Raw genomic sequence first — 27,493 nt, 5'->3', positions numbered from 1 at the left:
GGAAGAGAAAAATGACTTTGGATTGCCACTACACTCAAACAAGCTTGGGTTTTAATGCAGTTAGAAAGGAGTTAGAAAACCATTTCTCACTTTCTTTTAGTGGATCTTGGGTGCTAACTGCTTCCAGCTGCATTATAATCTTGTCAGAGCATGGATATCCTTGCACCTGGCCAGATTTCTTCTGTAAATTTGGGAAAAAAGTACAGTAGAAGGAGCAGACCCCAAACAAATATGCATGCTAAGTAACATCAACTGCACCAAACTGTCCACTAACAAGCCAATTCAGCAAATGACTTGGTCAGAAGGGGCAGACAAAAACCATTCCTTTCAATGGACAGTCATTTTCAGCCCCCATATGTGTGACATGGTTTTGGATAGTGCAGCTCTCCCTGTGGTCCTGGAGCAGTTTTGTCATTGTGTTGTGGTCTGAGATGAAGCCCTGTCTTACCTACTGGTGAAGGCATGAGCATAAGACTCCATCATGGGATGGGAAAGACTGTCCTCCCAGACCACTTTGAGGATGGGGTTTGAACTCAGACTGGTAGCATCAGAGAAGCAAAATAAAAATCCTGAGAAATTAATCTGATGCACAAAGCTTTAGTCAGAAGTTTTTGTGGTATTTGTTTGGTACATTTAGGAAATTAGCAAAGCTAAGTGTTTGTGTTCCTGGTTTTGTCTTGGGAGGAAGTGAGCAAGGAATGAATCCTTGGGTGAATCTCCTCTCTCTGTTGTAGAGAGTCCAAAGGCAACATAACCCAGAGAAAGTCATCTGAGAAACTTTCTCTGGAGACAGAGAGAAGGAATGATAGGAAAAAAAGGAGCTTATTTACTGCTGTTGGTTTTAAAAATATTTGTAGACATCTTGGAATATTTTGGAGGCCGAGAGGAGGAATTAATGCCTAACTGTTTGTGTATCCTGTATGCTTTGTAAGTATTTCAGCTTGAGACCAAAAAATGTGACTTCAAGGTCTTCTGAGGAACACCATAGCAAGTTCTCCTGCTCCTCATTATGATTCTATACTTCTCTGCCCTTTCCTTTTCTTTGTGTCAGTTACACAAATGCTCCTAACACTTATTTTCAGCCTCCCTAATCCAGCTTCTACTGACAAAAAGTCCATTGTTTTTTTCTAAAACAAATCCTCAACTCATTGCTAGAATGTTAATTATTTAGCCAATTGTGTCACTAAGCTATGCTGTGAGTGCTCTGTTGTGAGCTTCTTGTCCCCTTCTCTCAGACTCTCCCTTCCTTTCCCAAGGGCTCCTCACAAAAATTCAGCTGCATAAACACCTTGCTGGAAACAGTTTGGCTCACTTGACTGTCACCTCTACTGTGAAAAGTACACCCTTAACCTTGATGCTTGTGGTCCTTAGGCTTATCCTAAAATATGTTTTCCTGAATAAAACATTTAGGTCTCATCCATTAAAGTCTCTAGTCCATCAGGCTCCTATTAGAGTTGGAAGAATTTACAAAGCCTAATTTGGGGAAGAGTTTTGTGTGTTTGTTTCCAGTTTTTCCTTTGCTTTGCAGGAATATATATGAAGATTAAGTCTAGTTAATTGAAGAAAACTGTCCAAATTAAGCAATAGATTTGCTTAATCAATGCTGTGTGGGTCTAGGTTCATATAGCTGGTCTGAGTTAAGCTCTATAATCTCCAGAAAATATAAGACAAGGAGAGTGAGAAATTTTACATGGCTTTCCCGAGTGCTTTAGAGAGCAATAGGAATATGAGTAGTGCAATAAACATGACATTCATAGAACAGTTAGCAATAGTTTTAACTCATTTTTGGTGTGTTACAGCTGGGATTGGTGTGTGTGCAGAGAGGAGGCAAGGAAACTGTCATTCATCCTTGTAATATTTGTGGTGGCCTCCAATGCAAAAGAAAACAGAGTAACCAGTAGCCTTAAAGGGAGAAATCTCATTTCTACTTACATTGCCTTTACTGAAAAATCTGTATTGTATGTTTTGTTTGGGTCAAAATCTCCAAACAAAAGGACTGTGTGTGCAGTTCAGCAAATGCAGAAAGCCTGATTCTTGTCCTCAGAGGGCATTTAAAATAAGTAAGCTAACATTTGCTCACCTGAAAACAATAGCTGGCTAAAGAGGAACTTGAAAATATTTCTTTCTCTGAGAAAGACATCATAAAATGTGTGTGAAAGAGATGTGTCTCATGCATACTATCTAAAGTTCAATTACTTTACTTCACATCTAGTGAATTTCTGCTATTAGTGTTCCAGAAAGAAAAGTCTGACAGAATGTTGTAGTAGAACACCAGACCTTTTCAGACTGTTACTGCATTCTCTTTAGTTTGCAGAAGTCTTGTTTTAATTAATTTATAGAATAAAAACAAATGCTCTTCTGCTGGGGCTTATCAAGTGATGTAATCTCTTAAGTCATACATTATGAAAGAGAGCCAATTTCTACAGAAGAATAATAACTTCTTTCATACTACTTTTTGCAGGAGAATCACCAATAAAGCTAGCTTTTAAGAATCTGCAAATGCTGATAACTCCTGAACCAGAATTAGATTTCCTAGCAGCAATCAAAACTGCAGTATCTTCAAAAGCAAAACATTGGCAACTGCCAAAAATAAAAGGTGTATGATAAGAAAAATGGTCATATTTTCATAGAGAACTTCAACAATCATTATTATCATTCTCAGAAATTACCTCTTATGGAAAAGTGCCTTCACTGTAACACTTTTAGCAGTTTCCTTTGACAGATATGATGCTGGTTAGCTCGTAGAGACTGAACTGCCCTCTTGCATACAGCTCTGGTCTCCAGGAAGAAATGCAATTATGTCTAACCATTGTACTAAATAACACATCTGTGAACTGAACTCATGTTTCAGGCCTGCAAGAACCATTGATATGCAACACATCAGGCTGGGCAGTCATGCATAAATTCAGACTCCAGTCATTTCCCTCCAGCCAGTGGGCCTGGTGCTGAGCTTGACTCATCCCTGCTATCTGGGCTCATCAGCATGTGCAACTCTCCTCCTGGTGGGATTAGGGGGTTGTTTGTACTAAGGCAGCAAATAACACCAAAAACCCCAACATTTTCAGTTTGGTTTTCTCACATATTTGGTGATATGCAGACATAAGATAAAGAAGCTAATCTTTCTCCTAAATGAATTTGGATTTCAATGCCAGACAATGCAGTAGATAAGCCAAAAAAGAGAAGAATGACAAAAAGAAAGTGTCATGTACAGCTTTCTAGTTCTTTCATAAAAATAGAGAGACACCTTTAGTTTCCAGGGCTGTCCATCTGTCATCTTTTACCATTGTATGCATTGATATATAGTATTTTTTAAAAATTTGTGGATCTGTATTTGTACTTCAGAATGGGATTGAACTTCATGGCTTTGATTACTGTTCAGACTCATCAATGAATGCATTTTTCTCTCTTTCTCAGGGGGAACAGCTTCCAGACAGAAGGGCTTTTTGGGATGTATTCGATCTCTGCATTTAAATGGACAGAAACTTGACCTCGAGGAGAGAGCTAAAATGACACCTGGTGTAAGACCTGGATGCCCAGGACATTGCAGCAGTTATGGGAACCTGTGCCATAATGGAGGAAGATGTGTGGAAAAGTATAATGGTTACTTCTGTGACTGTACCAACTCGGCCTATGAAGGACCTTTCTGCAAGGAGGGTAGGCAGCAAGCTTTGATCCCAGCTATTTGTGCAATAACTCTGAATTACTGCACCGTTTCGCTCACATCAGCTTGATGTCCCCACATCTCAAGATGTTCTATTATCAGTTTTTCCTTCAGTGTTCTTAAATGGCTATAACAGGCTCTAACACCTCCTTTTGGTGACTTCTGTGTTGGCCTCAGAAATTAAAATGGTGTTAGTTGTACTAATAGTTTACCACTATATCCCACCATGATTCCTGTATTCCACTGCATGTAACGATCCCCAGACATTAGGAAATAGGGCTGAAATGTTTTATAGCAGGTGTTTGACCATGTCTGAATATTTAGGTTGCTTGTTTTTTAAACCTCATCTTCTTTTGTTCACCTTAATGAATCCTTGAGGTTTTTCTTCACAAAGTTTTAGAGCATTGATGTGACAAAAAAAAGGTAGTCTTTTTATGTTGGTTTTGTTCTTCCATTCCTGCGACAGCCCATCCAAACGTTAAGAAATTTTTAAAATAAGCATGAAGCATTCAGGAGAAAACTGATTTGCATGGTTCAGTCTTTGGTGAATGTGTCCTCCCTGAACCTTTTTGGTGGCTTATAGAAGATGCTGTCAACACCAGAAAAAGCAGGGCAAATATGGAGCATCTAATTTAGAAAACATGCTTTTTGGAACTAACAAAATCACTACTTAGTAACAGCAAGATGCAGGGTGAATTTTTAATTTCCATGGCTGTCCCCCACCTTACAAATGCAACAGGTTTGCTAAGTGGGCTGCATCATCTGCTGGTGTAAATTGGCTTAGTTGTTTAATGAAAACAGAAGCATGTGTTCTAAGGATCTGAGGCTGCACAGGTAGATGTTTCTCTTTATTTGATGCTCCCAGAGACAGCTTCCCTTACTGGCTGTCTTTGGTCAAAGTATTGCTTTCATAATTAATTTCTTTAAAAAAGGGACTGGAAAGAACAAATCTATTTTGGGGGCAAGACAGAGACTATTGCCTTACATGTGACTGTCAGAAGATGGTGGACAAAGCATTTATTTGGCTGACAGACATTTGGGCTCTTGTGGAATTCCATCTTGTGGAATTCTGATTTCAGCACTGAAATAGTTGAGTTTATGTCTCCATACACTGTTTCTCTCTGTGCCAGGCAAACAATCTGCAAGGAAAGACATACTGTTACACAAGGGAAGGAAGGGTGATGTCAGCTGGATCAAGGGTGTTTTGCAGTGTTCTCATTCTGGTTCTGGTCCATTCCTGCCTGGGAGATCTGAAAATGCAGTAGCTGAAATAATTCCTTTGGTTTATATCTGCTTTCAGAGGTGTCTGCATTGTTTGAAGCTGGCACTTCTGTTACCTATACTTTCCAAGAACCTTACCCTGTCACAAAGAATGCAAGCACCTCAAGCTCTGCCATTTATGTGGATGCTGTTGTGTCCAAGGAGAATATTGCATTCAGCTTTCTCACAGCACACACTCCAAGCCTTCTGCTGTACATCAACACCTACTTCCATGAATATTTGGCTGTGATTCTCTCCAAGAATGGTGAGTAGTCTTGATTTGCTACCCAAGGGAGACCAGTGCAACTCTGTGGAGTTTTTGGGCTGTTGGTTTGTTCGTTTGTTGGTTCATGGCAGTTTTTTGGGTTTTTTTTTGTGGAGGAATAGTATAGAATTCTGCACTGATTTAAGTTCATTTCTGTGTCTTTAACTTTATCAACTTCATGGTGTTCAGTTTGTGAAATGGCCATCACTCTTGTTTATGTCTCTTTATTTGGCATTCAGTGCTACACTTGCCTATTCAGTCTTTGAGTAATCATGTTGTTGGGGCTTAAAATGTGCTTTGACTTCCATTTGGCAGGGTTTTACAATAGTATTTCTTTGTTATTTATTCCATAGTGAGATCCATTAGGCCACCAAGATAAGGGCATTAGAAATACCATGTACAAGAGCACTTGGTGCAGAAATACACTATAATTTTATCCTTTGCATTCTGTTTTGGGCCATGTATTGCTCCTCACTGGATTGTTTCAATGGAATAAAGCCATTTTGTCTAAATATTAAGGCCAGAATATGTCAAAGTTTTCTAGGTTAATTGACCAAAACATGAGGTGTAAACCCATTTCCTGTTTAAAGATACTTAATGTGGGTACTTTTTGAAAATGTGTAAAGATTTTAGGGGCATACACCTTTGTCTTCTCAGTAAAACTCGGGCTCCTGAGTCCTTGCAGTGCTTTCAGAAAACTCAATCCAGACAAATATCATCCTAGACAAATGGGGAAATCTGAATTTTCCAAGAGTTACCAGGCAGTGGAGCACTGGAACTGATGAGTAAGCATATTTGTGAGTCAGTATCCTGTGGCAGAACAATAAAGCTAATGTAATGTGGCTGAATATGTAGATTTAACTGAATGACCCAGACCACTCTGAAGCCTTGAAAATTCCAAAATAAGTAAGCTTTCAAGTACTGTCAAATAAAAACATAGAAGATTTAAAAAAAAAAAAAAGTTTTATTCTCAACATAGAGTTTGCAATAGTTTCTCTCTTGTTTATGTCATGTGGCCAATATTGAAGCTGGCATGGAATAGTGGATTGGCACCCTAGTCCCTGGGAGAGGCAACGGAATAGTAACTGCCTGAACAGATCTACTCCAAGGGAAGCTTTGGCAGGGAGGTGGGACTGCTGAGGTGACCCTAACCCTCTCCTGTCCAGTCCCAGATTTCCATCTCTAATTTGCTCCTGTAGACATGTGTTTATGATTTTCAGATGTATGAATATTCTAGTGTGTAGCTCCAGGGTGATGGAGGTTAGCCCCTGCTGAGGTGAAACCTTGGAATCTGCTTCTCAGTTACACTCAGGTCTCTTGATGTCACTCAGGCAATTGGAAATAGCCCTAAAGTTAATCACAATGTAATATCCATTTAAATCACCTTTATTGCTGCCAGAGTAGTCTGAAATGACCTTAAAAACATGAGTCAATTGACTTCTATTGATGGAATACCCTATAGGCAACCTATAATTGTGGAACTCTAGGAGGGGGTCTCTAATAGTGCTTGGGCTTGGGATCAAGACATGAGGGAGTCCTGTAGCAGCTCAGCAGGAGGAGAGCTTGAGACAATGAAAATGACCTTTCATTTTGTCAGCTGCAAATGTCCCATCAGTTCCCTTTGACTTAGATGGAAAGAGGCACTCAGCACAGTCAGGCAGTGCAAACCATTGTGCTTTTCTCAGATCTGCACCTCTTTTTATTCACTTGTAATATGGTGGTGACAGTTGTTTAGAGAGTTGGTGAGACATCAGGCTCCAAAATTCTGGACTATAATATGTAGCAATATATGCAAAGAATGATTAAGATAACTAGCTGACCTTTGTTAACTCCTGAAAGCCTCCTTCAGGATTACTCAGTGCATGCTCCTGTGACATTTTTACAAGACAGTCATTGCAGTCATGTATATTCTCTGCCTTTTGTCCCAAATGGAATAATTCGTTAAATTTCATGTCCTTTTACTTTTTAGTCTTGTTGGAATTGAAATTATTCCAATGAAAATAGTGTTCAGATATGTTACTCTTTCTTCCTCCAAGAGCTTTATGCTTGCCATAAAGTTACTGGACTATGAATATCAATGTCCTTTGTAGCATTAAAAGTGAGTGTGATTCCTTCTCTCTTACTGGCTCCCTTTCAAGGAATCTTGCTGAGTCTGACAGTGTACAGTAGGACATAAGCAGGTCCCTGCTGGATAGCTGATTGGTTAAATAAAGGTTAGGCTCCTGGAGAAATGGGAATGGGCATTCTCACTTAGGAGGTGAGCAAACTATGGAGCAATACTCCTTACCATAATCACAAGTCACTTTCCACTTGTTAAAAAAAAATGTAGGAACAGTCTACGTATAATTTAATACTTCACCTTTTGTAACTATTTTTGAAGCTACTACTCATGGTATTCTGTTATTCTCTTTTCTATTATCCACAAATAACTAGGCAAAGTATTAGTTAATAAAAGTGACTATGAGAAGAATGTTTTTCCTACTTCTTATTTCTCACATTAAATATTAGATATTAAAGAAGTGAAACTGTTTTCAAGGATTATTCATAATCAGAGTATAATAAAAGGGCTTATATGAAAGTGAACTTGTATAGGCAGCTATGGTCTAATTCAGTCAGGTGTGAAATATTTCCTAAAACCTATTGATTTCAGTAAATTTTTATATATATAATACTTCTAGAAGCAGTTTCCACCTATAGAACATATTCCATACTACAGAGTTTGTTCTTAGCTCTGATCAATGGGCTCATGTCCTAGAAGTTTACAGGTAAGGTTTCAAAAGCTGATGGTTTTAAAGATGACTTAGGGATTGTTTCCTCCATTAGTTAATACTGATGCCTTGAAATCATACATGTGATTTGAAAAATTGTGTACATATAAGAGCATCTTCCTTTCCTCTCCAGTCTTTCATGGATTTTTAAATTACAGCTACATGTATATGTGTATATATTGTATATGGCTGGGTATGCATATAAAGCTCATGTAGTCCCATTGGCCCCACATGCAAGCAATTAGCAGTACTGGCATGATTGGCATTTTTAATATCTCTTTCTGTAGAAATTTCAAGTTATAGTGCCTGTTACTAAGCTACAGAAAATGGGTAAATATCTCTAATTAGTCTTCTCAGTGTGTCAATCCACAGAAATTATCCATATCATGGGAAGGTGCTACCAAGAAAAGAGTATTTTTTTTCTTTCCCAAGCTAGCTTTTCACTGTGCATTTTTGCACTTATATGATTTCACAATGTAACCAGTACCTTTGAAATATTATCTTTGCCTTGCTCCCTAAAGGTAATAAATGATGGGAGAGGAAAGTGTTAAAAAAAAGAATGGTGAAATACACTTTATTTCTCCTTTCTTCATTTTTTCCTATCACCCTGCAAATAATCAATGCAATATGAAAATGATGAAATATATTGTCTAGAAAATGTTTTTACAAGTCTTTGATTCTCAGTTTTGTTGTCTTTCTCCATGGAAACAATATGATTCATCTAGAAAAAAAGAAGATAGCTAGCACCAAAGAAGAGAGATAGAATCTTAAACTATGCTAGAATGATTGAAAAATTATCTGTATTTATTATCTAATCTCATAAGAAATTAAACAATTTGAGTCCTTTATTTTTCTTTTTCCACCTTTCCAGCATCTATTGCCATCACACTGAGCTGTGTTCTCCATTTCTTTTGGAAAGCAAGACTCTGATTTTGCATAGGAAAGATTAAAGACAAGGAAAAAGCCTCAGTTAAAAACAGCAGTACAAATGAAAATATCTCAAATAATTCTTAAGTCTCTGATACTTAGCAAACAGTAGCAGGACTTATATCAGCTCCACTTCTCTGACCTAGAATGTATTGAAATCAGCTGATATTTGAAGTGAATAGGAAAAGAAATCACAATGTGTAACAGAGGTAAGCTGAGTTAACACTCTAAAAAAGAAAAGAAACAAATATTGTCAGTGAGAAGCTACTGATTCATTTTTTCTTATAAACTCCTAATCTCCTGTAATCTCTTCCTCTCTCTGAGTCAGAAACAGCTTTTCTAATGAAAGCATGTAAATTCTCCTTATTGTTTTTGCCTTCAAGTATGTTGAGCTGCATCTCCAACAAGCAAAGCTTTTCTCACTCAGTGGAAAAGAGATGCCAAAAATCCAGTTCAGTTTTTGAGGCAAGGAATCTTTTGATCCTGTTCACTCTGTACCCTCTGAAGTTTAATGGGTCAAAACTAAAACGGGAAATAGGACTTAGGTGGATTTCAGAGGTGATTCTTCTGGTTCCTTTTCCTTACTTGCTTTCCTTCCTGTCTCGGTTTTGGGATATTAACTTCAGAAAGTTATTGCTTCAGAAAGACCCTCTCAACTACTCTATTGCTTGTGCAGTTGTCTTCTCTTTTGAGAACACCTTGTGCCTTACAGACTTGCAGCAGGCATTGAACAAACTGCACAGTTTATGTGACTGAAGTGGGAAATGGTGACAAGGTTCAGATATAGTTGCTTTTAACAGATCAGGAGCAGGAAAGAAAGTCCTTTTGGGAAGTGTGGGAGACAGCTTTGTGGAGGAGACAAGTAACTGTGAGTGACTGAGGATTGTTCCCAGTCTAGCTCTGGTTCACAGCCATTATGTGGCAGATAGCATGTATGTCTTCTAAATATAATTGCAAGGAACTGTTGCAGTTGGCCCCTGAAATCTTACTTTCTTTACTGGGTGAGGGACCAGAGACAGTTTGATCAGTGATGATGAATATAAATAAATTTTTCCCAGTTGCCTTAAATGGGAAGCTGGTTTTGGTACCATGAGTAGGCAGGGTTGGGGTGGCAGGGGATCTATCAGCTTATTTATCTAGAGAAAGAGACTTCTGTTGTTAGAAATCACTCTGGTCACTTAGATGTTTCCTTGCTGTAAGCAACTTCACAGAAAATAGGAGTGCTGATTAGAGTTCTCACTTCAAATCCAGTACTAAAAAGTCTTTGAAGAAAGAGGTGGACTTGGCACCCAAACCCAGTTCTGTCTTATGTTTGTGTTAGCATATGGCACTTTAAATTTCTAAGTGTGCAAAACTGACTTGAAAGAAGAAGCTGACATAAAATTCAGCCAAGGACTCTGGCAGATCTCTATCTCTGCTTTCCAAGAGAAGAGAACTGAAAGATCTGTCTCATTAGCTGAATTCATGGACATGTTTGTACTCATGAAGATTATTTTGCCATACTGAAGGGCCAATAGATGTTCTGGCGACCCACCAGGGAAAACAAGAGAACTGTAATTAGATTACATAGAACAAGAAAGGTTGATCAGGCTGAATAATTGATCTGTGCTGTAGCTATATACAGTCTGACTTTGAACCTACTGCTATCTGGCATAAAACTCCAGACCACTGGCTGCAGATAATCAGCTGGGAAGAAAAGCTGTGTCCCCATTGCTCGTAGGAGGTATTTATCTCCCAGGAGTTCCTAGTTCACAGTTTCCAGCTGATAAGTCATTTTTATTGTTGGATTTCCCTGGAAATGTCCAGAAAGGAATGAGAGGAAGGGCAGAAGGTCCTGTCTCATGCTCCATATATTGTGTGTATGTATACGTATATATATATATATATAAATATGCTCTTCAGTATTTCTGAAAGAAGGGTATTTCAGAACTCCTTTTATTGAAAGATTTAGCCTAGAAAATTCATAGGTGTGGATTTTCAGTTACTTTTAGTTTAATATTATCTGTTTTGTGGACAGACTGTGCTGTGTACTAAGCACTGTAGTCCAGCAGAACCATTGATTTAAATGCTGCCTTGGAGCAGTGTAGCTTTTTGTACACAACAGAGAGCCCAATACTTGGAAGACTGAGTCTTGGTCCAAAAAAATCTCCTTCTCTTTCTTGTATATGGTATCCCTATTAAAATGTTAATTTTTCCATATAGTATCAGCGTATCAGTTATCCTGTCTGCATCATGAAAAGGTGTTTCCTTCCTTCTTGCCTTTCTTGGTGGAATTGGGTGTTTATGTCCTAGTTTTTATAAATGAGAGTGGCCTTCAGGAGCTGCAGGGCAAAGGTCTGGAGCAAGGTAGATGTACACTTGGTAAAAGAGGATCAGATCTGGGAATGGGCAGACTGGGCACACATAAATCCATGGGCCCTGGGGGGGTGCACCCACAAGTGCTGAGAGAACTGGAAGATGTCATTGCAAGGCCACTCAAAAGGCACCAACCAAAACATGAGACTTTTAGCATGAGAGTGACTGAGTACTGGCACCCCATGCCTAGAGAATTGTGTAGTCCCCATCCTTGGAGGTATTCAAAAGCTATCTGGACATGGCCATGGAGAGCTGACCTGCTCATGAAGAGTCTTTTTACTGGGACAGAGATGGACATCATGTCCTCCAGAGATCCCTTACAGACTTATCCATTCCATGATTTTGTGAAAAATCACAAAAATATGCATTTGAAGGTAGATTACTGGAAGTTAATATGTGTCAGCATATATTTTACTAGAGAAAAGTCATTACAATGCTACCATTATATGGTTCTTGCAAAAGGATTTTTACTGAGTAAATTATTCATTCTTCCTCTAATTTTTCCTGTTAGATGACTTAAGAACATGACTCAGTTCTTTGTATCCAAGTGGTTGCAGCTAGTTTTTGCTATAATCAGGATCAAACATCTCCATTCACAGAGACTGGCATAACCCATGAAATAGGCAATCCTTAGATCGACTTGCTGGTCGGAGGAGCAGAAAATTTCCCAGAGATTCCTGATCAGCCAGGCAGTTCCTCTAGAGCTCAACACAAACAGGCATCATTAACCTCAGAAAGCCATTAATCCACAAAGTTCTGTGCTGCCTGTATTATGAGTTAAGAATGAAAAGGACATTTTAGAAGAAGCATTTGATTACTTTTCAGTAGTTTTGTCTAAAAGATTATTGCTCGCTCTTCTGCTCAGGCATCATGCAGTGCTGAAATTGCTTCTTTTTTCCCTGTTCATACCATCTTTTTACTGTGTTCTCATTGCTGAACCAACCTATTTGTTAGGTCGGCATGACACGAGTCCTTGCTTGAACAGGCATCTGTACTGCCAAAATGGAAAGAAGAATGGTTAAAAGATATTAGGAAAAAAAGAAACTGTGAGCCAGAATCACTGTGAGGGCAGGCTGGGATGACTTTCTCGGGGTATCACAACAACAGGTCTGGGTTTTTTTCCCAAGAGCTGTTCACACAGCATTAATGATGTTGCATAATTTGCAAAGAAAGGTTGAACTTTTGGAATAAAATTCATAGGATGATACTTTGTATTCCAATCACTGGGTAAAGAATAAAAACTCTTCCTGCCATCCTGGCTGCTCTGTGAGTCTTAAATAAAATGTATAGAGGGAGATGGAAGCCTGGCAAGATTCTTCTTCATACAAAGGCAAATAAACCATGGGGCCTCCTGAATGTCTGTGTGAGACAATTAGCATCCAGTGTGTGTTTAAAGACAGAAAGGGAGATTTGAGCAGAGATATGAGTATAGGGTCCAAAAGTATGACACAGATGCATATCATGAAGTTCAACAAGGCTAAATACAAGGTCCTGAACATGATTGGGCAATTCCAAACACACGTATAGGCTGGGTTGAGGCCAGTCCTGGGGAAATAAACTTGGGAGCTTTGGTTAATGAGAAGCTCAACATGACCTGGCAGCGTGATATCACAAGCTAGAAACCCAACCAGACCCTGCATGGTCCCTGCATCCAAAGCAGTGTGGCCAGCAAGTCACACCTGGGGATTCTCCCCCTCTACTCCACTGCAGTGAGATCCCACCTGGAGCACTCAAACAGCTCTGGGGTCCCAGCATAAGAAGGACTTGGTCCTGTTGGAATGAGTCCAGAGGAGGGCTACAAAAATGGTCAGATGGCTGAAGCACCTTTCCTGTGAAGACAGGCTGAGAGAGTTGGGGTTCAGCCTGGAGAGGAGAAGGCTCTGAGCAGACTTAGAGCCCTTCCAGTACTTAGAGGGGGGCTACAAGAAAGCTGGAGAGGGTATGGAGTGATGGGGCAAGGGGGATATGGCTTCAAATAGAAAGAGGGTGTGCTTAGATTTGATTTTAGGAAGAAATTCACTGTGAGGGTGCTGAGGCCATGGAATGGGTTGCCCAGAGAATTTTTGGATACCCATCCCTGGAAGTGTACAGGGCCACATTGGATACAACTTTGAGCAGCCTGGTCTAATGAAAGGTGTCCCTTCCCATGTGCCTCTCCATGGCAGGGAAGTTGGAACCAGGTGATCTTTAAGTCCTTTTCAACCCAAACCATTCTATGATTCTGTGATAGCCTTTGTTAATGAAGGGTCTTAAAGTAAAAGTGTTATAAAATTTCAAAGAGTCTTTAGAAAAGGTATGATTTAAAATTTACTAGAACAAACCTTCCCATCAGAAAGCGGGTGCTTTCAGAGAGATTTAACTGCAACTGGAACCCTCAGTTCTCTTCTTTGTATTTATATTCAGTCACCTTCAGGGAAATAAAGATAGTTAATGTTGCATCACTTTGTAAAAGAAACAGTAAACACTTCCTTCACCAAAAAGAAATACCTGGAAATGTAGGGGTAATGATAATGACTAATAGTGGGTTTTTTAAATTGCTCCTGCCTTGGAGGTTTCATGTCATTTTCCAACAGATGAACATTCATGTATTTTACCAGTGGATAAACTGTGGCATAAAGAAGGAGGATGTTTGTCAGCAGCCATCAAGCTGGTAGATCCCAAATTGTGGCAGTGCTCTGTCTGTTGCCTCCAGGGTACATAAAAGCACCACTGTGCATGCTTACCTATGAGCTGTACTGGATGGACAGTGTTTATTATTTTCCTACATCCATGGGTTAGTGCTGTTCCCATTTTAGACCCAGTCACATCACCATGTACATGAGCTGTTTTGTTCAGAGAAGAGATCCCCTTAAAATCACTGCAATAAGCTCTGTGTTAAGGCCACCCAGTGTGTGCATCATGAGCTCTCTGGCTGTGGTCCTCTGGGTCATTTTTTAGATTTTGCTATATTTTCTACCTTTGAAACAAGAAGCATCTGCCCATTCCTTGTTAATTGCTGGTCAGTCTGTGTTCAGCCAACTGGCAGCTGGTGGGAATGAGATGTCTGTGAAGGTTAAACACATTTCTCAGTCACGTAAGGGAACCAGCTACATTTATTGATGTTTAAGTGACAATCTCAATCTGGGTCCAGCTGTCTAGCAGGAATGTAGAGTGAACTGAGGTCATGGGCCTCCAGATAGTCTCCTTTTGCTGTGTGTGTTTTTTTCTAAGTTGAAGAAATGCAATGTGAAGAGCAAGTGTTGTTTTTCTTTTTTTTTTTTTTCTTAAATAGAGGATGGCCTGAATATGATCCTTGAGTCCTGAATGTCTCAAGCATTGAGTGAGAGGCATTCAAATAATCTCCTATTTTTTTTTAATTACAGGAAGAGACTGCAAAAAATTGGGTGGTGGATTTTTCTTTTAAACCCTATGAAACAGTAATGTCTAAGCAAGTGTAATATCTGAGTAGTGAAATCAGCAAACATGTTCAACAGTTTTTTTTCTTTGTTTTTTCTATGCAAAACAAATAGCAAGAGCCACCTCCTAAATAAACGCAAGTACTTTCTTAGTTAAATGCCACTGGACACTGAAGAGATGGGCTCTGTTCTTAAAATCACCAGCAGCACTTCCAATGGAGAGTAAATTTACTGAGTAAATATCCCTGGGGAGAAGCTGCTAATTAAGGAACATGTTTCTAAGCCAGCTGCTCCTAACTGAGAAAACAGTGGTTCATTTTTAAATATCTAGGCTATGAAGAGGGACACTGCCACACTTAAATGTTGCAAATTCCCAGAGATATATTTTGTGGTAGAGATGATTGAAAAGTGTCATGTATTGTTCTGCAATCAGGAGTGAACAAACATTTGTACCTCATTTGCTGCAAATGGCTTTTGAGGCAATACTTCTTTTTTTTAATTTTTTTTTTCATAATTGCAACATCAGTAGCCTCACTAATATATTCCACCCTTTGTTTAATTTATGCTTTCCTTAATTATTTTCTCTTTCAGCTACAGCTTGGGTGAGTCTGGAGAATGCATGTGGTGTTGTATTTAAAGTCTAGCAGTCCAACAAGGGTGACTGCCAATTTGAGACAGCTGTAAGAAGTTTTGTTACTCCCAAACACTTTCCTGGGTGGCTCTGAGGCAGCAAGACATGCAGGGGTTGTCCAGTGCCCTTTCATCTAATGCAGTGTTTCACTATTTCATACATGCACATTTCCCCCAAGCCAGAGTTGTCAGCTGCACTGGTTTAAATGTGTAAGTGATGTTACACTATGGTGATAAATTTGTACATTTTACATGTGCCACCCACATGTGCTCCCTGAATTAACCTCAGCTTCTCTGAGCAGAGCAAGATGTCTCACCAGCTGCTCCAGCCAGTTTAAGTCATTAAAAAGTGCTGTTGAAGTTGGCGAGAGTCGTTGGGTTCAATTTGGGCTCGTTTAAAACCGGTTTCCATAAATAAAAGTCCTGCAGAGAAGTCTCAGACTCACACAGATGCCATTGCTTTCCTTGCTGTTTGGTCCTTCAAGATGAAATGACATAAGACCTGTGGTCCTGGTGACATGTCTGACAAGAATTTGACTTAAGAATGATGGATTTACAGACCAAATTCCTGATAATTGATTTCTTTCTTAGTAAAGCTGCTTTAATCTTGTTGCCAAACACCTAGCACTGGCTGAGGTCTTTCAAACAAGGGAGTCTTTTCCTGAGCTGGAACACTGTATAACATTTTCCCTTTTCTGGGTGATGATTTAAAAATTACTGTTTGATTTTCACCACAAGCTTTGGCAGTCCAGAATGAATGTAAAGTTGGTGGGCATAGGCCCCAAAGCCAACAGATTATTTCTGACATTCCACTCAGATGCTACTATAGACCCAGAGAGAAGAAAGGCAGTTCTCCTGTTGACATGTTCAATCAGCACGGCTTTGGGACATAGAATATGTAACACCATGGCCACACTATTTCTTCACACTGTGCAGTCTGGGAATATTTTTTTTTTGTTCTTCAGACTGAACACTTTGAAATCTCTGACCAGTTTTGTATCCTTATTACCACTAGACATAAGAGCTGCTACAGCAGCTCATCCTCAGAGAAAAAGAAGCCGTTTGAAGGCACCATGCTGTTCCTGTAGCTGCCTGGAGGTTGGTTATGCTGGCACTGATCATTAGTGTTCTAGCAAGTACAAGTGCTGGCCTCCATCATCATTGAAAGAGTGTCCTGGGAGTGTTTTGTTTCAGAAAAGCCACCTCAGACTTAGTCACCAGCATGGGATGGCATAAATCATGCCCTTTGGTCTCTGTTTGCCAGGACTTCCCTCTGCAGAAGGGAGCCCCCAGGAATCCTGTTAAAATGGCTCTTAGTTGTTTGATATCTTCAGGGGGATGTCAATCAGCCCCACAAACGTAGATTTTAGTGCTGCAGGTTGCAGACTGAGGCCCACAGTGATGTGCAGAGAGCCAGCTTTGACACTGGCAGTGGTCTCATCCCAGCAGCACGGCAGCCCACGTGGAGTCATTTCCTCAGGAAGTGCTGAAAAGAAGCCACGCTGTGCTCAGTAACTCTGTGACCAAGCCAAGCCTGCCCGCCTCTCAGGCTGCTCTAGGGGCAGCATTCCAACATGAAGGGGATGGATAACTACAATCATCATGTGTGAATCTACTCTTACCTAATACTGCTGGGTAATGAGCCCACTAAAATTTTCCAGCCCAAGGCCAAAAGAAGGATCTCTGTCTTTTCCTTTCTCTCTCTCCCTTATTGACTTAACAATTGCTCCAGCAATTCAACGTACATTAGAGAAGGAGTGGAACTGGTTGTGCATTGCTTGAGCATTATGACACTCCAGGTGTGCATGCTCAGCCATGGAGAGCTGAAAAGAGGATGACAGACATGACTACAACAAGACTGACAGAAATTACACTGCTCATGATTAGTGTGAACCCCTGTTGCGAGGCAAAAATGATGCAAAATAGAGAACAGGGAGAATAGAGCTGGTTTATACACTGATTTCCATTTGCAGTTTCTGACACTGGGCTGATGTGATGGAGAAAGTCAGTGGACCAGATAATCAAAATTCAGAGGACAAAATAAAATTCTTAATAATAATCCTAATTACCAATCCATTTATTTTGCTTGTCAAGTAATGAAATGGCAATTTAATCTGCCAGGAAAATTATTCTGTAATCTGAACACAGAAGTTTTAGTAAGTTTTAGTATTGAATGCAAAGCAAAATTAGCTCTCATCTACAATGGTGAAAATTCAAAAGCACAACGGTAGATAAGGTCATGTAGTTCTGGATTATATTAATACATATTTGACCCCAGGCAAAGTGCCAACTTGAATTCAATAGTTTTGAAGGGCAGCTGTCCACAAAAAGAGTTGCCACTGGAACTCAAAGCAATTTGACAAAATAAAATTCCATTCACCAATCTCTTTACATGATTTAATGTGAAATTGCACCACTTTAGAAAGTAAGATCTGTTCTCAATGGATGCCAAGAGCCTCCTCCATTGTCTCCCAAAAAATGGAACAGATGGTTTCTGGTTTAAAATCACTGCTTCCGTGACAAAGTCAATGGGTAAATCCCTGTTTGCTGCAGCTGAGTGCCTGGATAGACTGCATGTCATGCTGGCTCCCTTTGAACACAGATGTGCTGGTTGTTGTTGTTGTTGATCACCTGCATACACCTGCATACATCACTATAATTCTATACACATGTGTGTTCATAGCCTTCAAAAAGAGCAGAGAAGTTTTTTTCACATTTACAAACTTAAGGTCACAGCCCACACCCAGGCCCTGTTCCATTTTCTGCTTTACATCCCTTTCAAAGGCTCCAGGTAAGAGACAGCCTATAAACAGCTTCTGCTGAGACATGAGTTTAGTTTGGACCAGTCTGTTAGATTACCATATTTTAGCTCCAGCTTACTCTGTGTGGTGATCTTGGCTGTGGTGTCAGGGTCAGTCAGCCTTTCTACTTCTATCAGCTCTCCCACTACCCAGAGCAAATCTGAAGAACTTCCTTGCACTTGGGCTTCTTTTCTCATGTTTCTCATGTATTTCTGAAGTGTTTCTAAGATGTTTACACTGTTAATCCCTGTTGATGCATCTTCTGCTCAGTACCAGATAATGTGATGGTGATTTAGTTTGGACCTTTGAGTGTGGCAGTCATGGTGATAGACAGCACCTCCTTGCCCTCACTATGCAATGAGGGCTGGGAGCTGTTCACTCTGATTTGGGGCAGCTGAATTGGGACCTATACTATCACGCTGAATAATTTAGCAGCTTTTACTGACCTTGATGTCTTCACAAATTCCCCTCTAATATCCATAGCTATGTGTGAGAATTTAAATGCTTTTCATTGCTTTTTTTTTCATTTTCACTTTAAAATTTCTCCTGGTCCAGCAGACTTCTCAATCAGCTAAAAAACCTTCATCCTAGTAGTTCATTCCCATTTTCCCTCTTGATTTTGAAAGCTGTTTTTCTATCCTACAAATCCCAGAGAGTGTCAGTGCTCATCTGGGACATACTGAATTTTGTAAAACATTTTTTTTAAGTACAGCTCTTAGGAGGAAAACATCCTGGCAAGGGAAAAGGAGGGGGAATGATCTTAACTGGATTAGGGGTCCCATCTTGAATGACTACCAACTTCACTGTGAGGTGTGTAGAGGTAGAAAAATTCCTGACAATTTTCAGAACAGGGAATAAATGCAGAAGCATTTCTCAGGGTTGGGGTGCTGTCAGCATTTATTTTTTTCTTTGGGGACAGTTTAAAATAGCACCAGAAAAGCTTTTGAACTCTATGGTACTACTGTTCCATGAATTTTAGTTGCTGTACTTAATTCCCAGAAAAGTATGCTTGAAAGGATTTTACCAGAATAGATCCTTTTTCTTTTAGATTATGCCATATGTAGCTCCATGTGTGTATATATCAATATCATCCATATCCATCTATATCTATCATCTATACACATTTCCTGTAGCCATTTGTTGAAGGATTGAAATTCATACTGGATTCCTCATTTCCTTGTGCATTTTGTTTTGTTACAGTACTGTTATTTATCAAAAGTCACAATGCTTATTTTGATAGCAAGACTGAATGAGATGTTTAGCATTCATTTTTATATGAATTACATTAATTCCTTGAAATATGTTAGAAGTAAAGGTACTTCTTTATTTCATCTAAATGATAAGTACAGGCCTTTACTTGTTTGGAATTAAGTTATAATTCTTACAGTTGTCACTGTCTTCTGTGTTGTCTGTTACATCTGGATGAAAAGAAATTATAAAAACCCAGTATTATTAGTTTAGCAGAGCAGTGCAAGCCCTGCATGCCCTCTGCTGGAAGTGATCCCTTGCAGGATGATGTAGATCAGCTGTGGCAGTGCTCAATGTCTGACCTGCAGACAGACACACTTGCCTTTGATATACTTAGTTACTCATTAAGTTATATGTTTCCATAGCAGTTTGTTAACCCAGTAGGAAGGAAAGCTCCTCCAGTGCATTATTTTCTTCACACTTTTCATTACAGCTTGAACTCTTTCAACCTTCTTCTTGACTTATTAACCTTGTTACTCCATAGCAATAAAAAGAAAATTAGTTATTTGTTGTAGAAAGTTATTGAATGATATCACATTGCTGACACAGGTTTTATATATACAATTTTTCTCTGCTTTTAAGGAAGTTTACAGGTCCGATACAAGCTGAGCAAGGATGGGCTCCTCATTTTCACCATTGACTCTGGAAATTTTGCCAACCGAGAGCTGCACCGTGTGAAGATTACCAGGGAAGGCAGAGAGCTCGTCATTCAGGTATGGCATGGCTTATGCTGGGTGTTAAACAGCACTTCAGGCCACAGACACTGGCACAGGTTGCCCAGAGAAGTTGTGGATTCCCATCTCTGGAAGTGTTCAAGGCCAGGTTGCTCTGAGCACCTATCAGTGGGTGCTGTCCCTGTGCACAGCAAGAGGCCTGGAATGAGATGATCTTTAAGGTCCCTTCCTTCCCGAGCCATTGTATGATTTATGAATTCTGGGAATCAGACTGCCTGATCTCAATGCCTGATCACTGGCAGGAGGCAAAGGTTTCACACCGATCCAGCAGCAGAACAGCCCTGTACCTTCAAGCAGAGCTCCATCTGGACCCTATTCAAAGAGTGCCCAACAATGGTGTTTTCCATTGAAAGGTCTTCCCTTGCTTCTGACAAACTGTGAATTAGGAAACACCTTTGGCCCGAAGTTCATCTGGATCACTGGAGTGGTTCTGGGGCTTAGGAATGTCTGTGTGATCTGTAGTCTCCATTGAAACACACAGTAGGAATCATGGAAAAGCTGCAAAAGGAAGAAAAAAGCTGAGGAATTCAATTTTGGTTAGGGTAAGTTTCCCAAGGGAGAATGTGACCCCATCTGCCTTATCCTCTCACAGAAAAGGAAAAGCTGAGGGAATGCAGGGTGCAGTCACCGTGTACATGGCAGTGCCCCATCCTAGAAACTGGAAGCAAGCCATGCTGAGTGTGACAACCTCATGAGGGACAAAGCCCCTCCTCTGCCTTGTTCCCATGCATCACCTGTTTTTCGAAGGCGAGGCGAAGAGGACCATCTTGCTGCTCCTTCTGCTTTTCTTCTAAGGCTAATTATAGCCATCCATATTGCAAAACAGGTTGGCTAGATCTGGGCAAAAATCATTTAACAAGGAAGGGTGGCAGAGTCTACAGAGTCTATAGAGAGGTTGTATCTTAAGGAATAGAATGAAAAGATAGAAACACACAGCGCTGCATTTTTTTCTCTCTACAGTTTCCATCTCTGGGTGGTAAAATCACACATCACACAACTACAGTGGGTAGGCCTCATTATCTAAGAAGAAGGGTTATGCTAAAAGCCAGGGTTTTCCTCAAGTACCAGTCTTCTATTGTCTGCTGCTCTGTGGTTTTCTTCTGTGCAGAACTAATTCTTCACAATACATTTCTAGAGTGGCCTCCTTTGAGCGTATTTTGAAGTGACTAGACATGGATTTGGGAAGCAGGGGGATTTCAGGGTCAAACATTTTAAGCTTTTCTGCAGGGGAAGGTTCTTCAAAGTCCTTTATATGACTATTCTGGTATACCTTTCAGCTTCTCATGCTAAAATCAAAGTACATCCACTTTGCTATCTTTAGAAACTGAATCACGCTTGGGGGCAGAATTAACAGATTGGCAGCTGAGAACATTCCCAGAAGTTTGCAATGAGTACAATGAGATCTAGAGGTGTCCATGTGCTGTTGTACTGAAGTAATTTTATTGACCTTTTCCAGGTTGATCAAGTTCTCAAACTCAAACACAACTTTTCTGAGATTGATTTCAAGGCCATTAAGTCACTCACCTTGGGCAAGGTCACAGGTAGGTTCTACTAAATATACTCCTGATTCATGAGACACTGCAGTGCTGGAATTAGTCTGTGCTGGATGTTGGGTTTTTGATAGAATTGGGAGTTTGTTTGCGTGGTTTTTGCTGGAAGAGTTGGCCTGAGCATTCCAGTACTCTATTTATATATCTCATCAATGCAAAACTTTGGCAGCTTTACTTGTTTGCATCGATAGCAATATTAAGTGCTCCGACTGCTCCCTCCAGTGAAGTGATTCATACAGCCTGTGTGGCTGCACAGGGCAGCATCTTAGCCTAATGATACCATTTTGCTGACTGCAGCTTCCTCCTCTCCAGCCATTTCTGTTTCCTAATGATAAGAACAGCACAATGGAGCCTTCATCCTCTCTGCCCTTTTTTTCACTGCCAGTCTTTTTTCCATTTGAATTCTGCAAGGACTATTGCATATGGCACTTAGGCCACAATTCTGCATGTTCTGGACATGTTTCTTTGATCTTTACTCCTCCACACTAGAAAGCTATTACAAGCCCTGGAAAACCCTGCCTGAAATTTAGAAAATAGAACTTCTCTTTTTTATTGGCAAGTATGTCATATTCCTTTATGTTAGAGTCTTGTTCTTTCCCAGTAAGGTTCTAAATACAACCTTCTTTACAGATATTTCAGTCCTTTGTTCAAATTGGACCTCCATATCAAGCCTGACATCTGAGTCACCATTGCAATTTCATATGTTTCATTATTAGCACACGAGGCCTGTGGGACTGGCAGCTAGATAGGCACTACAGACATGCCCTTGTGCCTGCTTGTGCAGTGTAACTCTGGAGAGTGACAATAGTGCATTCTGCATCGCGTTTAATCAAGTAGATTAAGAGCAGGACATGATTATCCCCTTAGTTATCTATAATGGTTTTTTTTCAGAATGCAGCCACCTTCCAAGCCTTTGTGGACAAGTTTAGGAACCTGACAGTTTTCAGCCCATTCCAGAGCTAAGCTAAAATTTCAACTTCGTCAATGTTTAGCTGTAGTGCTAAAAATCTAAAAGAACATTACTCATCCTGACCTCTACCTAGAACTCGAGCTATAGACACCAAGTCAATAAAGCAAGGATTTTTTTTTTACCAGAAAGATGGAAGGAAGCAAAAAGACCTTCAAAAATGTAGCCAGCAAGCTGACATGGTGCAGCTCAGCATTATGGAGATAAACTAGGTTGAGTCACAAAAATATGATTAACTTCAAAATTACAAATTGTTGCAAAGCCAAAAAGCCCAGGTGTATCTCCAAAGGTCAGGCATTCAGTTCCACTGAACACCATTGACTTTTATCCTTCTTTTATTTCTGTCTTGCCCCAAAGTTTATTGGGGTTTTGTTTTAGTATAGCAATAGTTCATATTCTGTACTGGCACTAAAGCCTTAAATTTGGCCATCCAGGTGGTGAAATACTATTACCATACTGGAATTGACACAATGCATCCCAGCAAGTCACTTTAATTCCAGCCTAATTCTAATTCCAGTTTCTTTTTCATATGTTAAGTGAATTTCCACAAACTGTTTCTTCTATATTAGGATTTAATTTTCCAGGTTTTATACCACAGCTGTAGCTATTCTGAGTCCTTGTGCCCTCAGAAAATCACAGACCTTCCTCAGGCTTCTCCCTCCAGGATAAACACTCCCAGCTCTATCAATCCTCTCTTCACAGGAGAGATGCTCTGGTCCCTAAATCGTCTTTGCAGCCTTCAGTGAACTCACTCCAGTAAGTCCATGCTTTCCTCCCAATGGGAAGCTGTCTCTCTCTGCAAAGCTTCTTACCAGCTGCTCAGCCCCAAACCAGTGCTGCTGAATGGGGTTCTTTCTAACCCAAGTGCAGATCTTCACATTTCCCTTGCTGAAATGCAGTGCTCTTGTTTTCTCATTCCACCAGCTTGTCAACATCCCTCTGAATGGTGACACAACCATCTGGTCTACCAACTGCTCTCCACCATTTTATATCTTCTCCAAACTTAGGTTACACACTGTTCCATGATGGAAAGAAGCAAAACCAAACCAGAAATTCCTACTGCTACAACGTTAAGAGTATTGCTTTGTTGTACAAAGAGGAGAGCTAGACATTGTCATTTTGGGACTATGGAACTTACATAAGGATGTTAAATCATTATTTATCCTGTTCTATGGATAAAATGTTGACTATAGCTTCTTTTAGTGATGGCTCACCAGGTGAATATGGGTGACTTAATCCAGTATCTGCCAAGTTTTTCCTTCTCATTGCTCATGCCCTCAGCAAAGCATAAAACTTCCAGAGGCGTGTGATGCTTTGAACTAGACCAAGACTTCCTGTAGTGTTTATTTTGGATGCCACTGGGGTTGCACACCTAAAGGTATTCATTAGGAAATTTAAGTGTCTACTGAAAGAGAACCCTGTAAAAGATTTTCTGTTCTACATGTCCTACATATCCATGCTATAATCTTCTAAAAATATGTCTCTCTTCTTTCCTGTCACATTCATCCTCATTTGTCTGCTCTAAAAGCCTCATCCTGGCTGCCTAATCAGATGATTATACCACCTTCTTCTTTGATTCCACCATTAATTTTCCACTGACTGGGAAATCTCAAAGAGTTCTTCCAGCAGGACATCATGAAAGCCTGAAACTCCTTCCTCACCAGATTTTCTTATGATAGCCATTTGAGCACAGCTGGAACTTTTGAAAAGTGCACTTTTATAAAATGACCAGTTTTTTAAATAATAGTGTTTCCCCTGCTTCTACCCCTCCCCACCCCAGCCCCATTACACTTTCTTTGGGTACTTACACTCTAGTATTTTTTTCTCCTTTTCAAACCAGCTATGTTTTTTTCCAATGGCTGCCTTATTCACAGCTGCAGCTGTGAATTCTGGGGGAAAAAACCCCTCTGTTTTAGGCAGAGGAGTCTCACCTGGAATTCAAAACATAGGGACAGTCACTCTGCCACAGACTACTTGAATGACCTTGGGTAAGCCATTTATGTGCAGATATAAAGGTAAGCAGGCATTTTATTCCCACTGGAACCAGTCTGAGCTTTACTATCTCCCTTCTCTATCAGTAAAGCATAGATAATAGAAGAGCACTGTATCAGAGGGGTGCTGGGAGGATAAAAGCATTAAAGGCTGTGAGCTCTTCAGATACACAGTAATGGGGCCATATAGCTGCCTTGGAAAGATCAATCTAAATATAAGTGTGGCTTTGAAGACAAGGGAGTAAAAGGAAGCATCATTCAAGTAGCCAGTAGATGTCTGTTGAATTCATCCTCACTGTACCCAACAGCAATAGAAAAATATTATTATCTTGTAGTTTGTTGTCATTTTTACTTCACAAATATAGAGTCAGGACACAAAAGGACCTATCCAAAGCTCATTGGTATCAATGGGAGTTTTTCCATGGATTTTAGTGAGTACTGGATTCAGGCCCCAAATGGGTCATACACTTTATGGCAAAGCCTCAGTGAAATTTTAACCCGAGTCCCAGTTCATTTACTTTAAGTGCTCCTTGCAGAGATCACCCTGCTGTATTTAACCACATGAACATTCTGACCTAACTGTGAGGCTGGCTCTGCTTTGAACAAGGGATTGAACTGCATGACCTTCAGAGGTGCCTTTGAACTTAAATCATTTTGTAATTCTCTGATCTCAGAGACACATTTGCATGTATTAAGGTGTTGTCTACAAAAAGCTGCTATCCCAGTGGAAAATACAATCCATTTGTTTGCAGGTTTACTTTAATAAATCCTTGAAAACTTTTTACTGTGCCCTAACATGTCTAAATTTTTCACTATTGTCCCTGGGAAAAATTATCTCTGATGCAGAGAAGTGAACTTGTCTGTGTATTTGTGTCTGAGCAATTTAATATTGTAGTTGTGTAGGAATACCAGAGTAAAAGAGTAGCACTGAAAGGATTCAAGAGGATTTTGAAGAAAAAGGTTGCAAGTATTTCTTTAGAACCTATTATTGTTGAGCTAATTTATTTGTGTCTTCAAAGTGATCAATTAGCAGACCTTCCCACACTGGTAGCATAAATGATTGTGTATTCTAGCACAGGAACATGATATTTTTTATCTCTAAAAGCCTGAGCTAAAACACACTCAAGTTTCCACTGAGTCATTCAGCTTTGATATAAAGTGTACATAAAAGAAAGTTTATCTGGAAAGTAATTTTATTAAAATAATTATGTAGGTGCAGTACAATTCTTATGATTTCTACAATAGCTTTTCTTATTAAAAGTTCATGAGGAGAAAATGGAATCTGTACACTGAAGAGATCACAGAGCAGTTCATCCAAGAATATTATATAGGGGTAGATGACAATGGGATAATTAAATCACAAGGGGTAAATTGTCATTAACTCTGAAATATAAAAGTTGCCTTAAAGAAGTACCTCCTTTTAGAGAGTTTCTATGGAAAATGCTTAAGTCCATTTTTTCTTCTATTTTTTTTTTTTTAATGGAAAGACATTCCTGTTTTTAAGGTCACCAGATCACAAGTTACAGTTTAAACAATACAACAGTGTCTGCAAGAGATAATGGCTGGACTCTTCTGGTGACTGCAAAGTTCATTTCTTTGCTTCAGACTTTTCTTGCCCTAAATACCTATTTCTTAGACCATATTGTGAACAAAGTTCTCTTAGGTGAATTTTAGGGTGCCTTTAAAAGATGTTGGTTTTCCTCCTAGTAGTACAGTAAAGCATTAAGGAAATGGAAATTACTACATAAGATAAAAGACCAAGGTGGCAAGCACCTAAATTAAGCAAATTTTGGCTACCCCAGGTAGTCCAAGCAATCCAAGGTCTAAGCTAATGCCATGAAGTCTCTATTGAAAAGAGGCCAGATCTATTCCAACTTTTTCCCCAGCAATATCATTTACCCTATGATCATAACACCGTGCTTAATATTTAGGCAGACAGTGCTGCCTAAATAGAGTCCAAGGTCATCTGCTTCTACCCAGAAATTTTAGTTTTAGACTGCATTCTTGCTACTTGAGTTAATTTTAGCTGTCTGCTTCTGGGACAAGCATATATTGTACATCAGTATATGCTTATTGTACATCAGTATATGCTTTTGTACATCATCTCTCCATCTTCTTGCATATTTTCTTCTTTTTATAGATTTTGTTTTCAGCCCGTGCAGAATCACATAGGACTGGTTGTGTTGTGACAGATTAGGATTCACATGTCAAATATGACATGTTAACAAATTTCACATTGCAATTCCAAGGGCCTCATTTTCAAGGATAAGCTGTCTTGAGAGAACATAATAAATGCATGCCTTAAATTATCTATGCAAAGCCTAATGAAACAAAAATCCTTAAATGTTACACTTGGCACAAAATGTTCAATTGCAACAAAACAAATCCAGGCTCATTGAGCTCATTTGGGCATTCTGTTCATTCCTGGGGAGCCTTGTGAGTAGGAAGTGCCTTCACTTTGCTCTTGCTGCTCCTTGCTTTTTCAGAAGTGCTTGGGAAGGGCATTGAATGTCTGAAGCCTGTCCCCTGTTCAAATTCATACTTTCATTAAGCAAGATTCAAACTGGTTGACCTCATTTGTAACCAGGAAAAACTTCAGTAGTTTTCACTCCACTGTCTTTGTGGCAGACTCACACCAGGAAATGAGATTATTCCAAAGTTATATTTTTGGGTTCCAGGCTAACCCGAGATACACTTTCTGCCCTTTCTAACTGGATGATTAATGTCAGCAGTGTTTACTGAGCTTGTTGATGGACACAGCAGCACATTTCTCAAGGTACCTGCACAGGGCCTTGTAGTCAGCTCTTCTGAGACAGGTGCAGTGTGTGGAGACTACAAGTGTCTTTTACCTCAAGGTCATGGCTTCAAATCTGGTGACAATGTCCAAGAAATAATCTTGCCAGTCTTGTTCAGCATTTTGGCAAAATGAGGTCTAAGTTTC

General features: G+C 39.8%; 1 protein-coding gene across 1 annotated transcript in view; it reads left to right on the top strand.

Annotated features, from left to right (window-relative positions):
* CNTNAP5 (contactin associated protein family member 5) overlaps positions 1-27,493 on the top strand; it is a 410,986-nt gene that overhangs the window by 366,321 nt on the left and 17,172 nt on the right. The window contains exons 19-22 of the mRNA XM_071435220.1: positions 3,415-3,654; positions 4,962-5,186; positions 19,893-20,023; positions 21,501-21,585. Coding sequence (XP_071291321.1) covers positions 3,415-3,654; positions 4,962-5,186; positions 19,893-20,023; positions 21,501-21,585 — 681 coding nt within the window. The remainder of the gene's footprint in view (positions 1-3,414; positions 3,655-4,961; positions 5,187-19,892; positions 20,024-21,500; positions 21,586-27,493) is intronic.

Source organism: Agelaius tricolor, unplaced genomic scaffold (genome assembly GCF_023055355.1).
Source record: "Agelaius tricolor isolate 1412-34295 unplaced genomic scaffold, bAgeTri1.0.p SCAF_10, whole genome shotgun sequence".
NCBI classification, from domain to species: Eukaryota; Metazoa; Chordata; class Aves; order Passeriformes; family Icteridae; genus Agelaius; species Agelaius tricolor.
The sequence above is the reverse complement of the archived record's forward strand: the minus strand, read 5'-3'. Positions and strand labels throughout refer to the sequence as shown.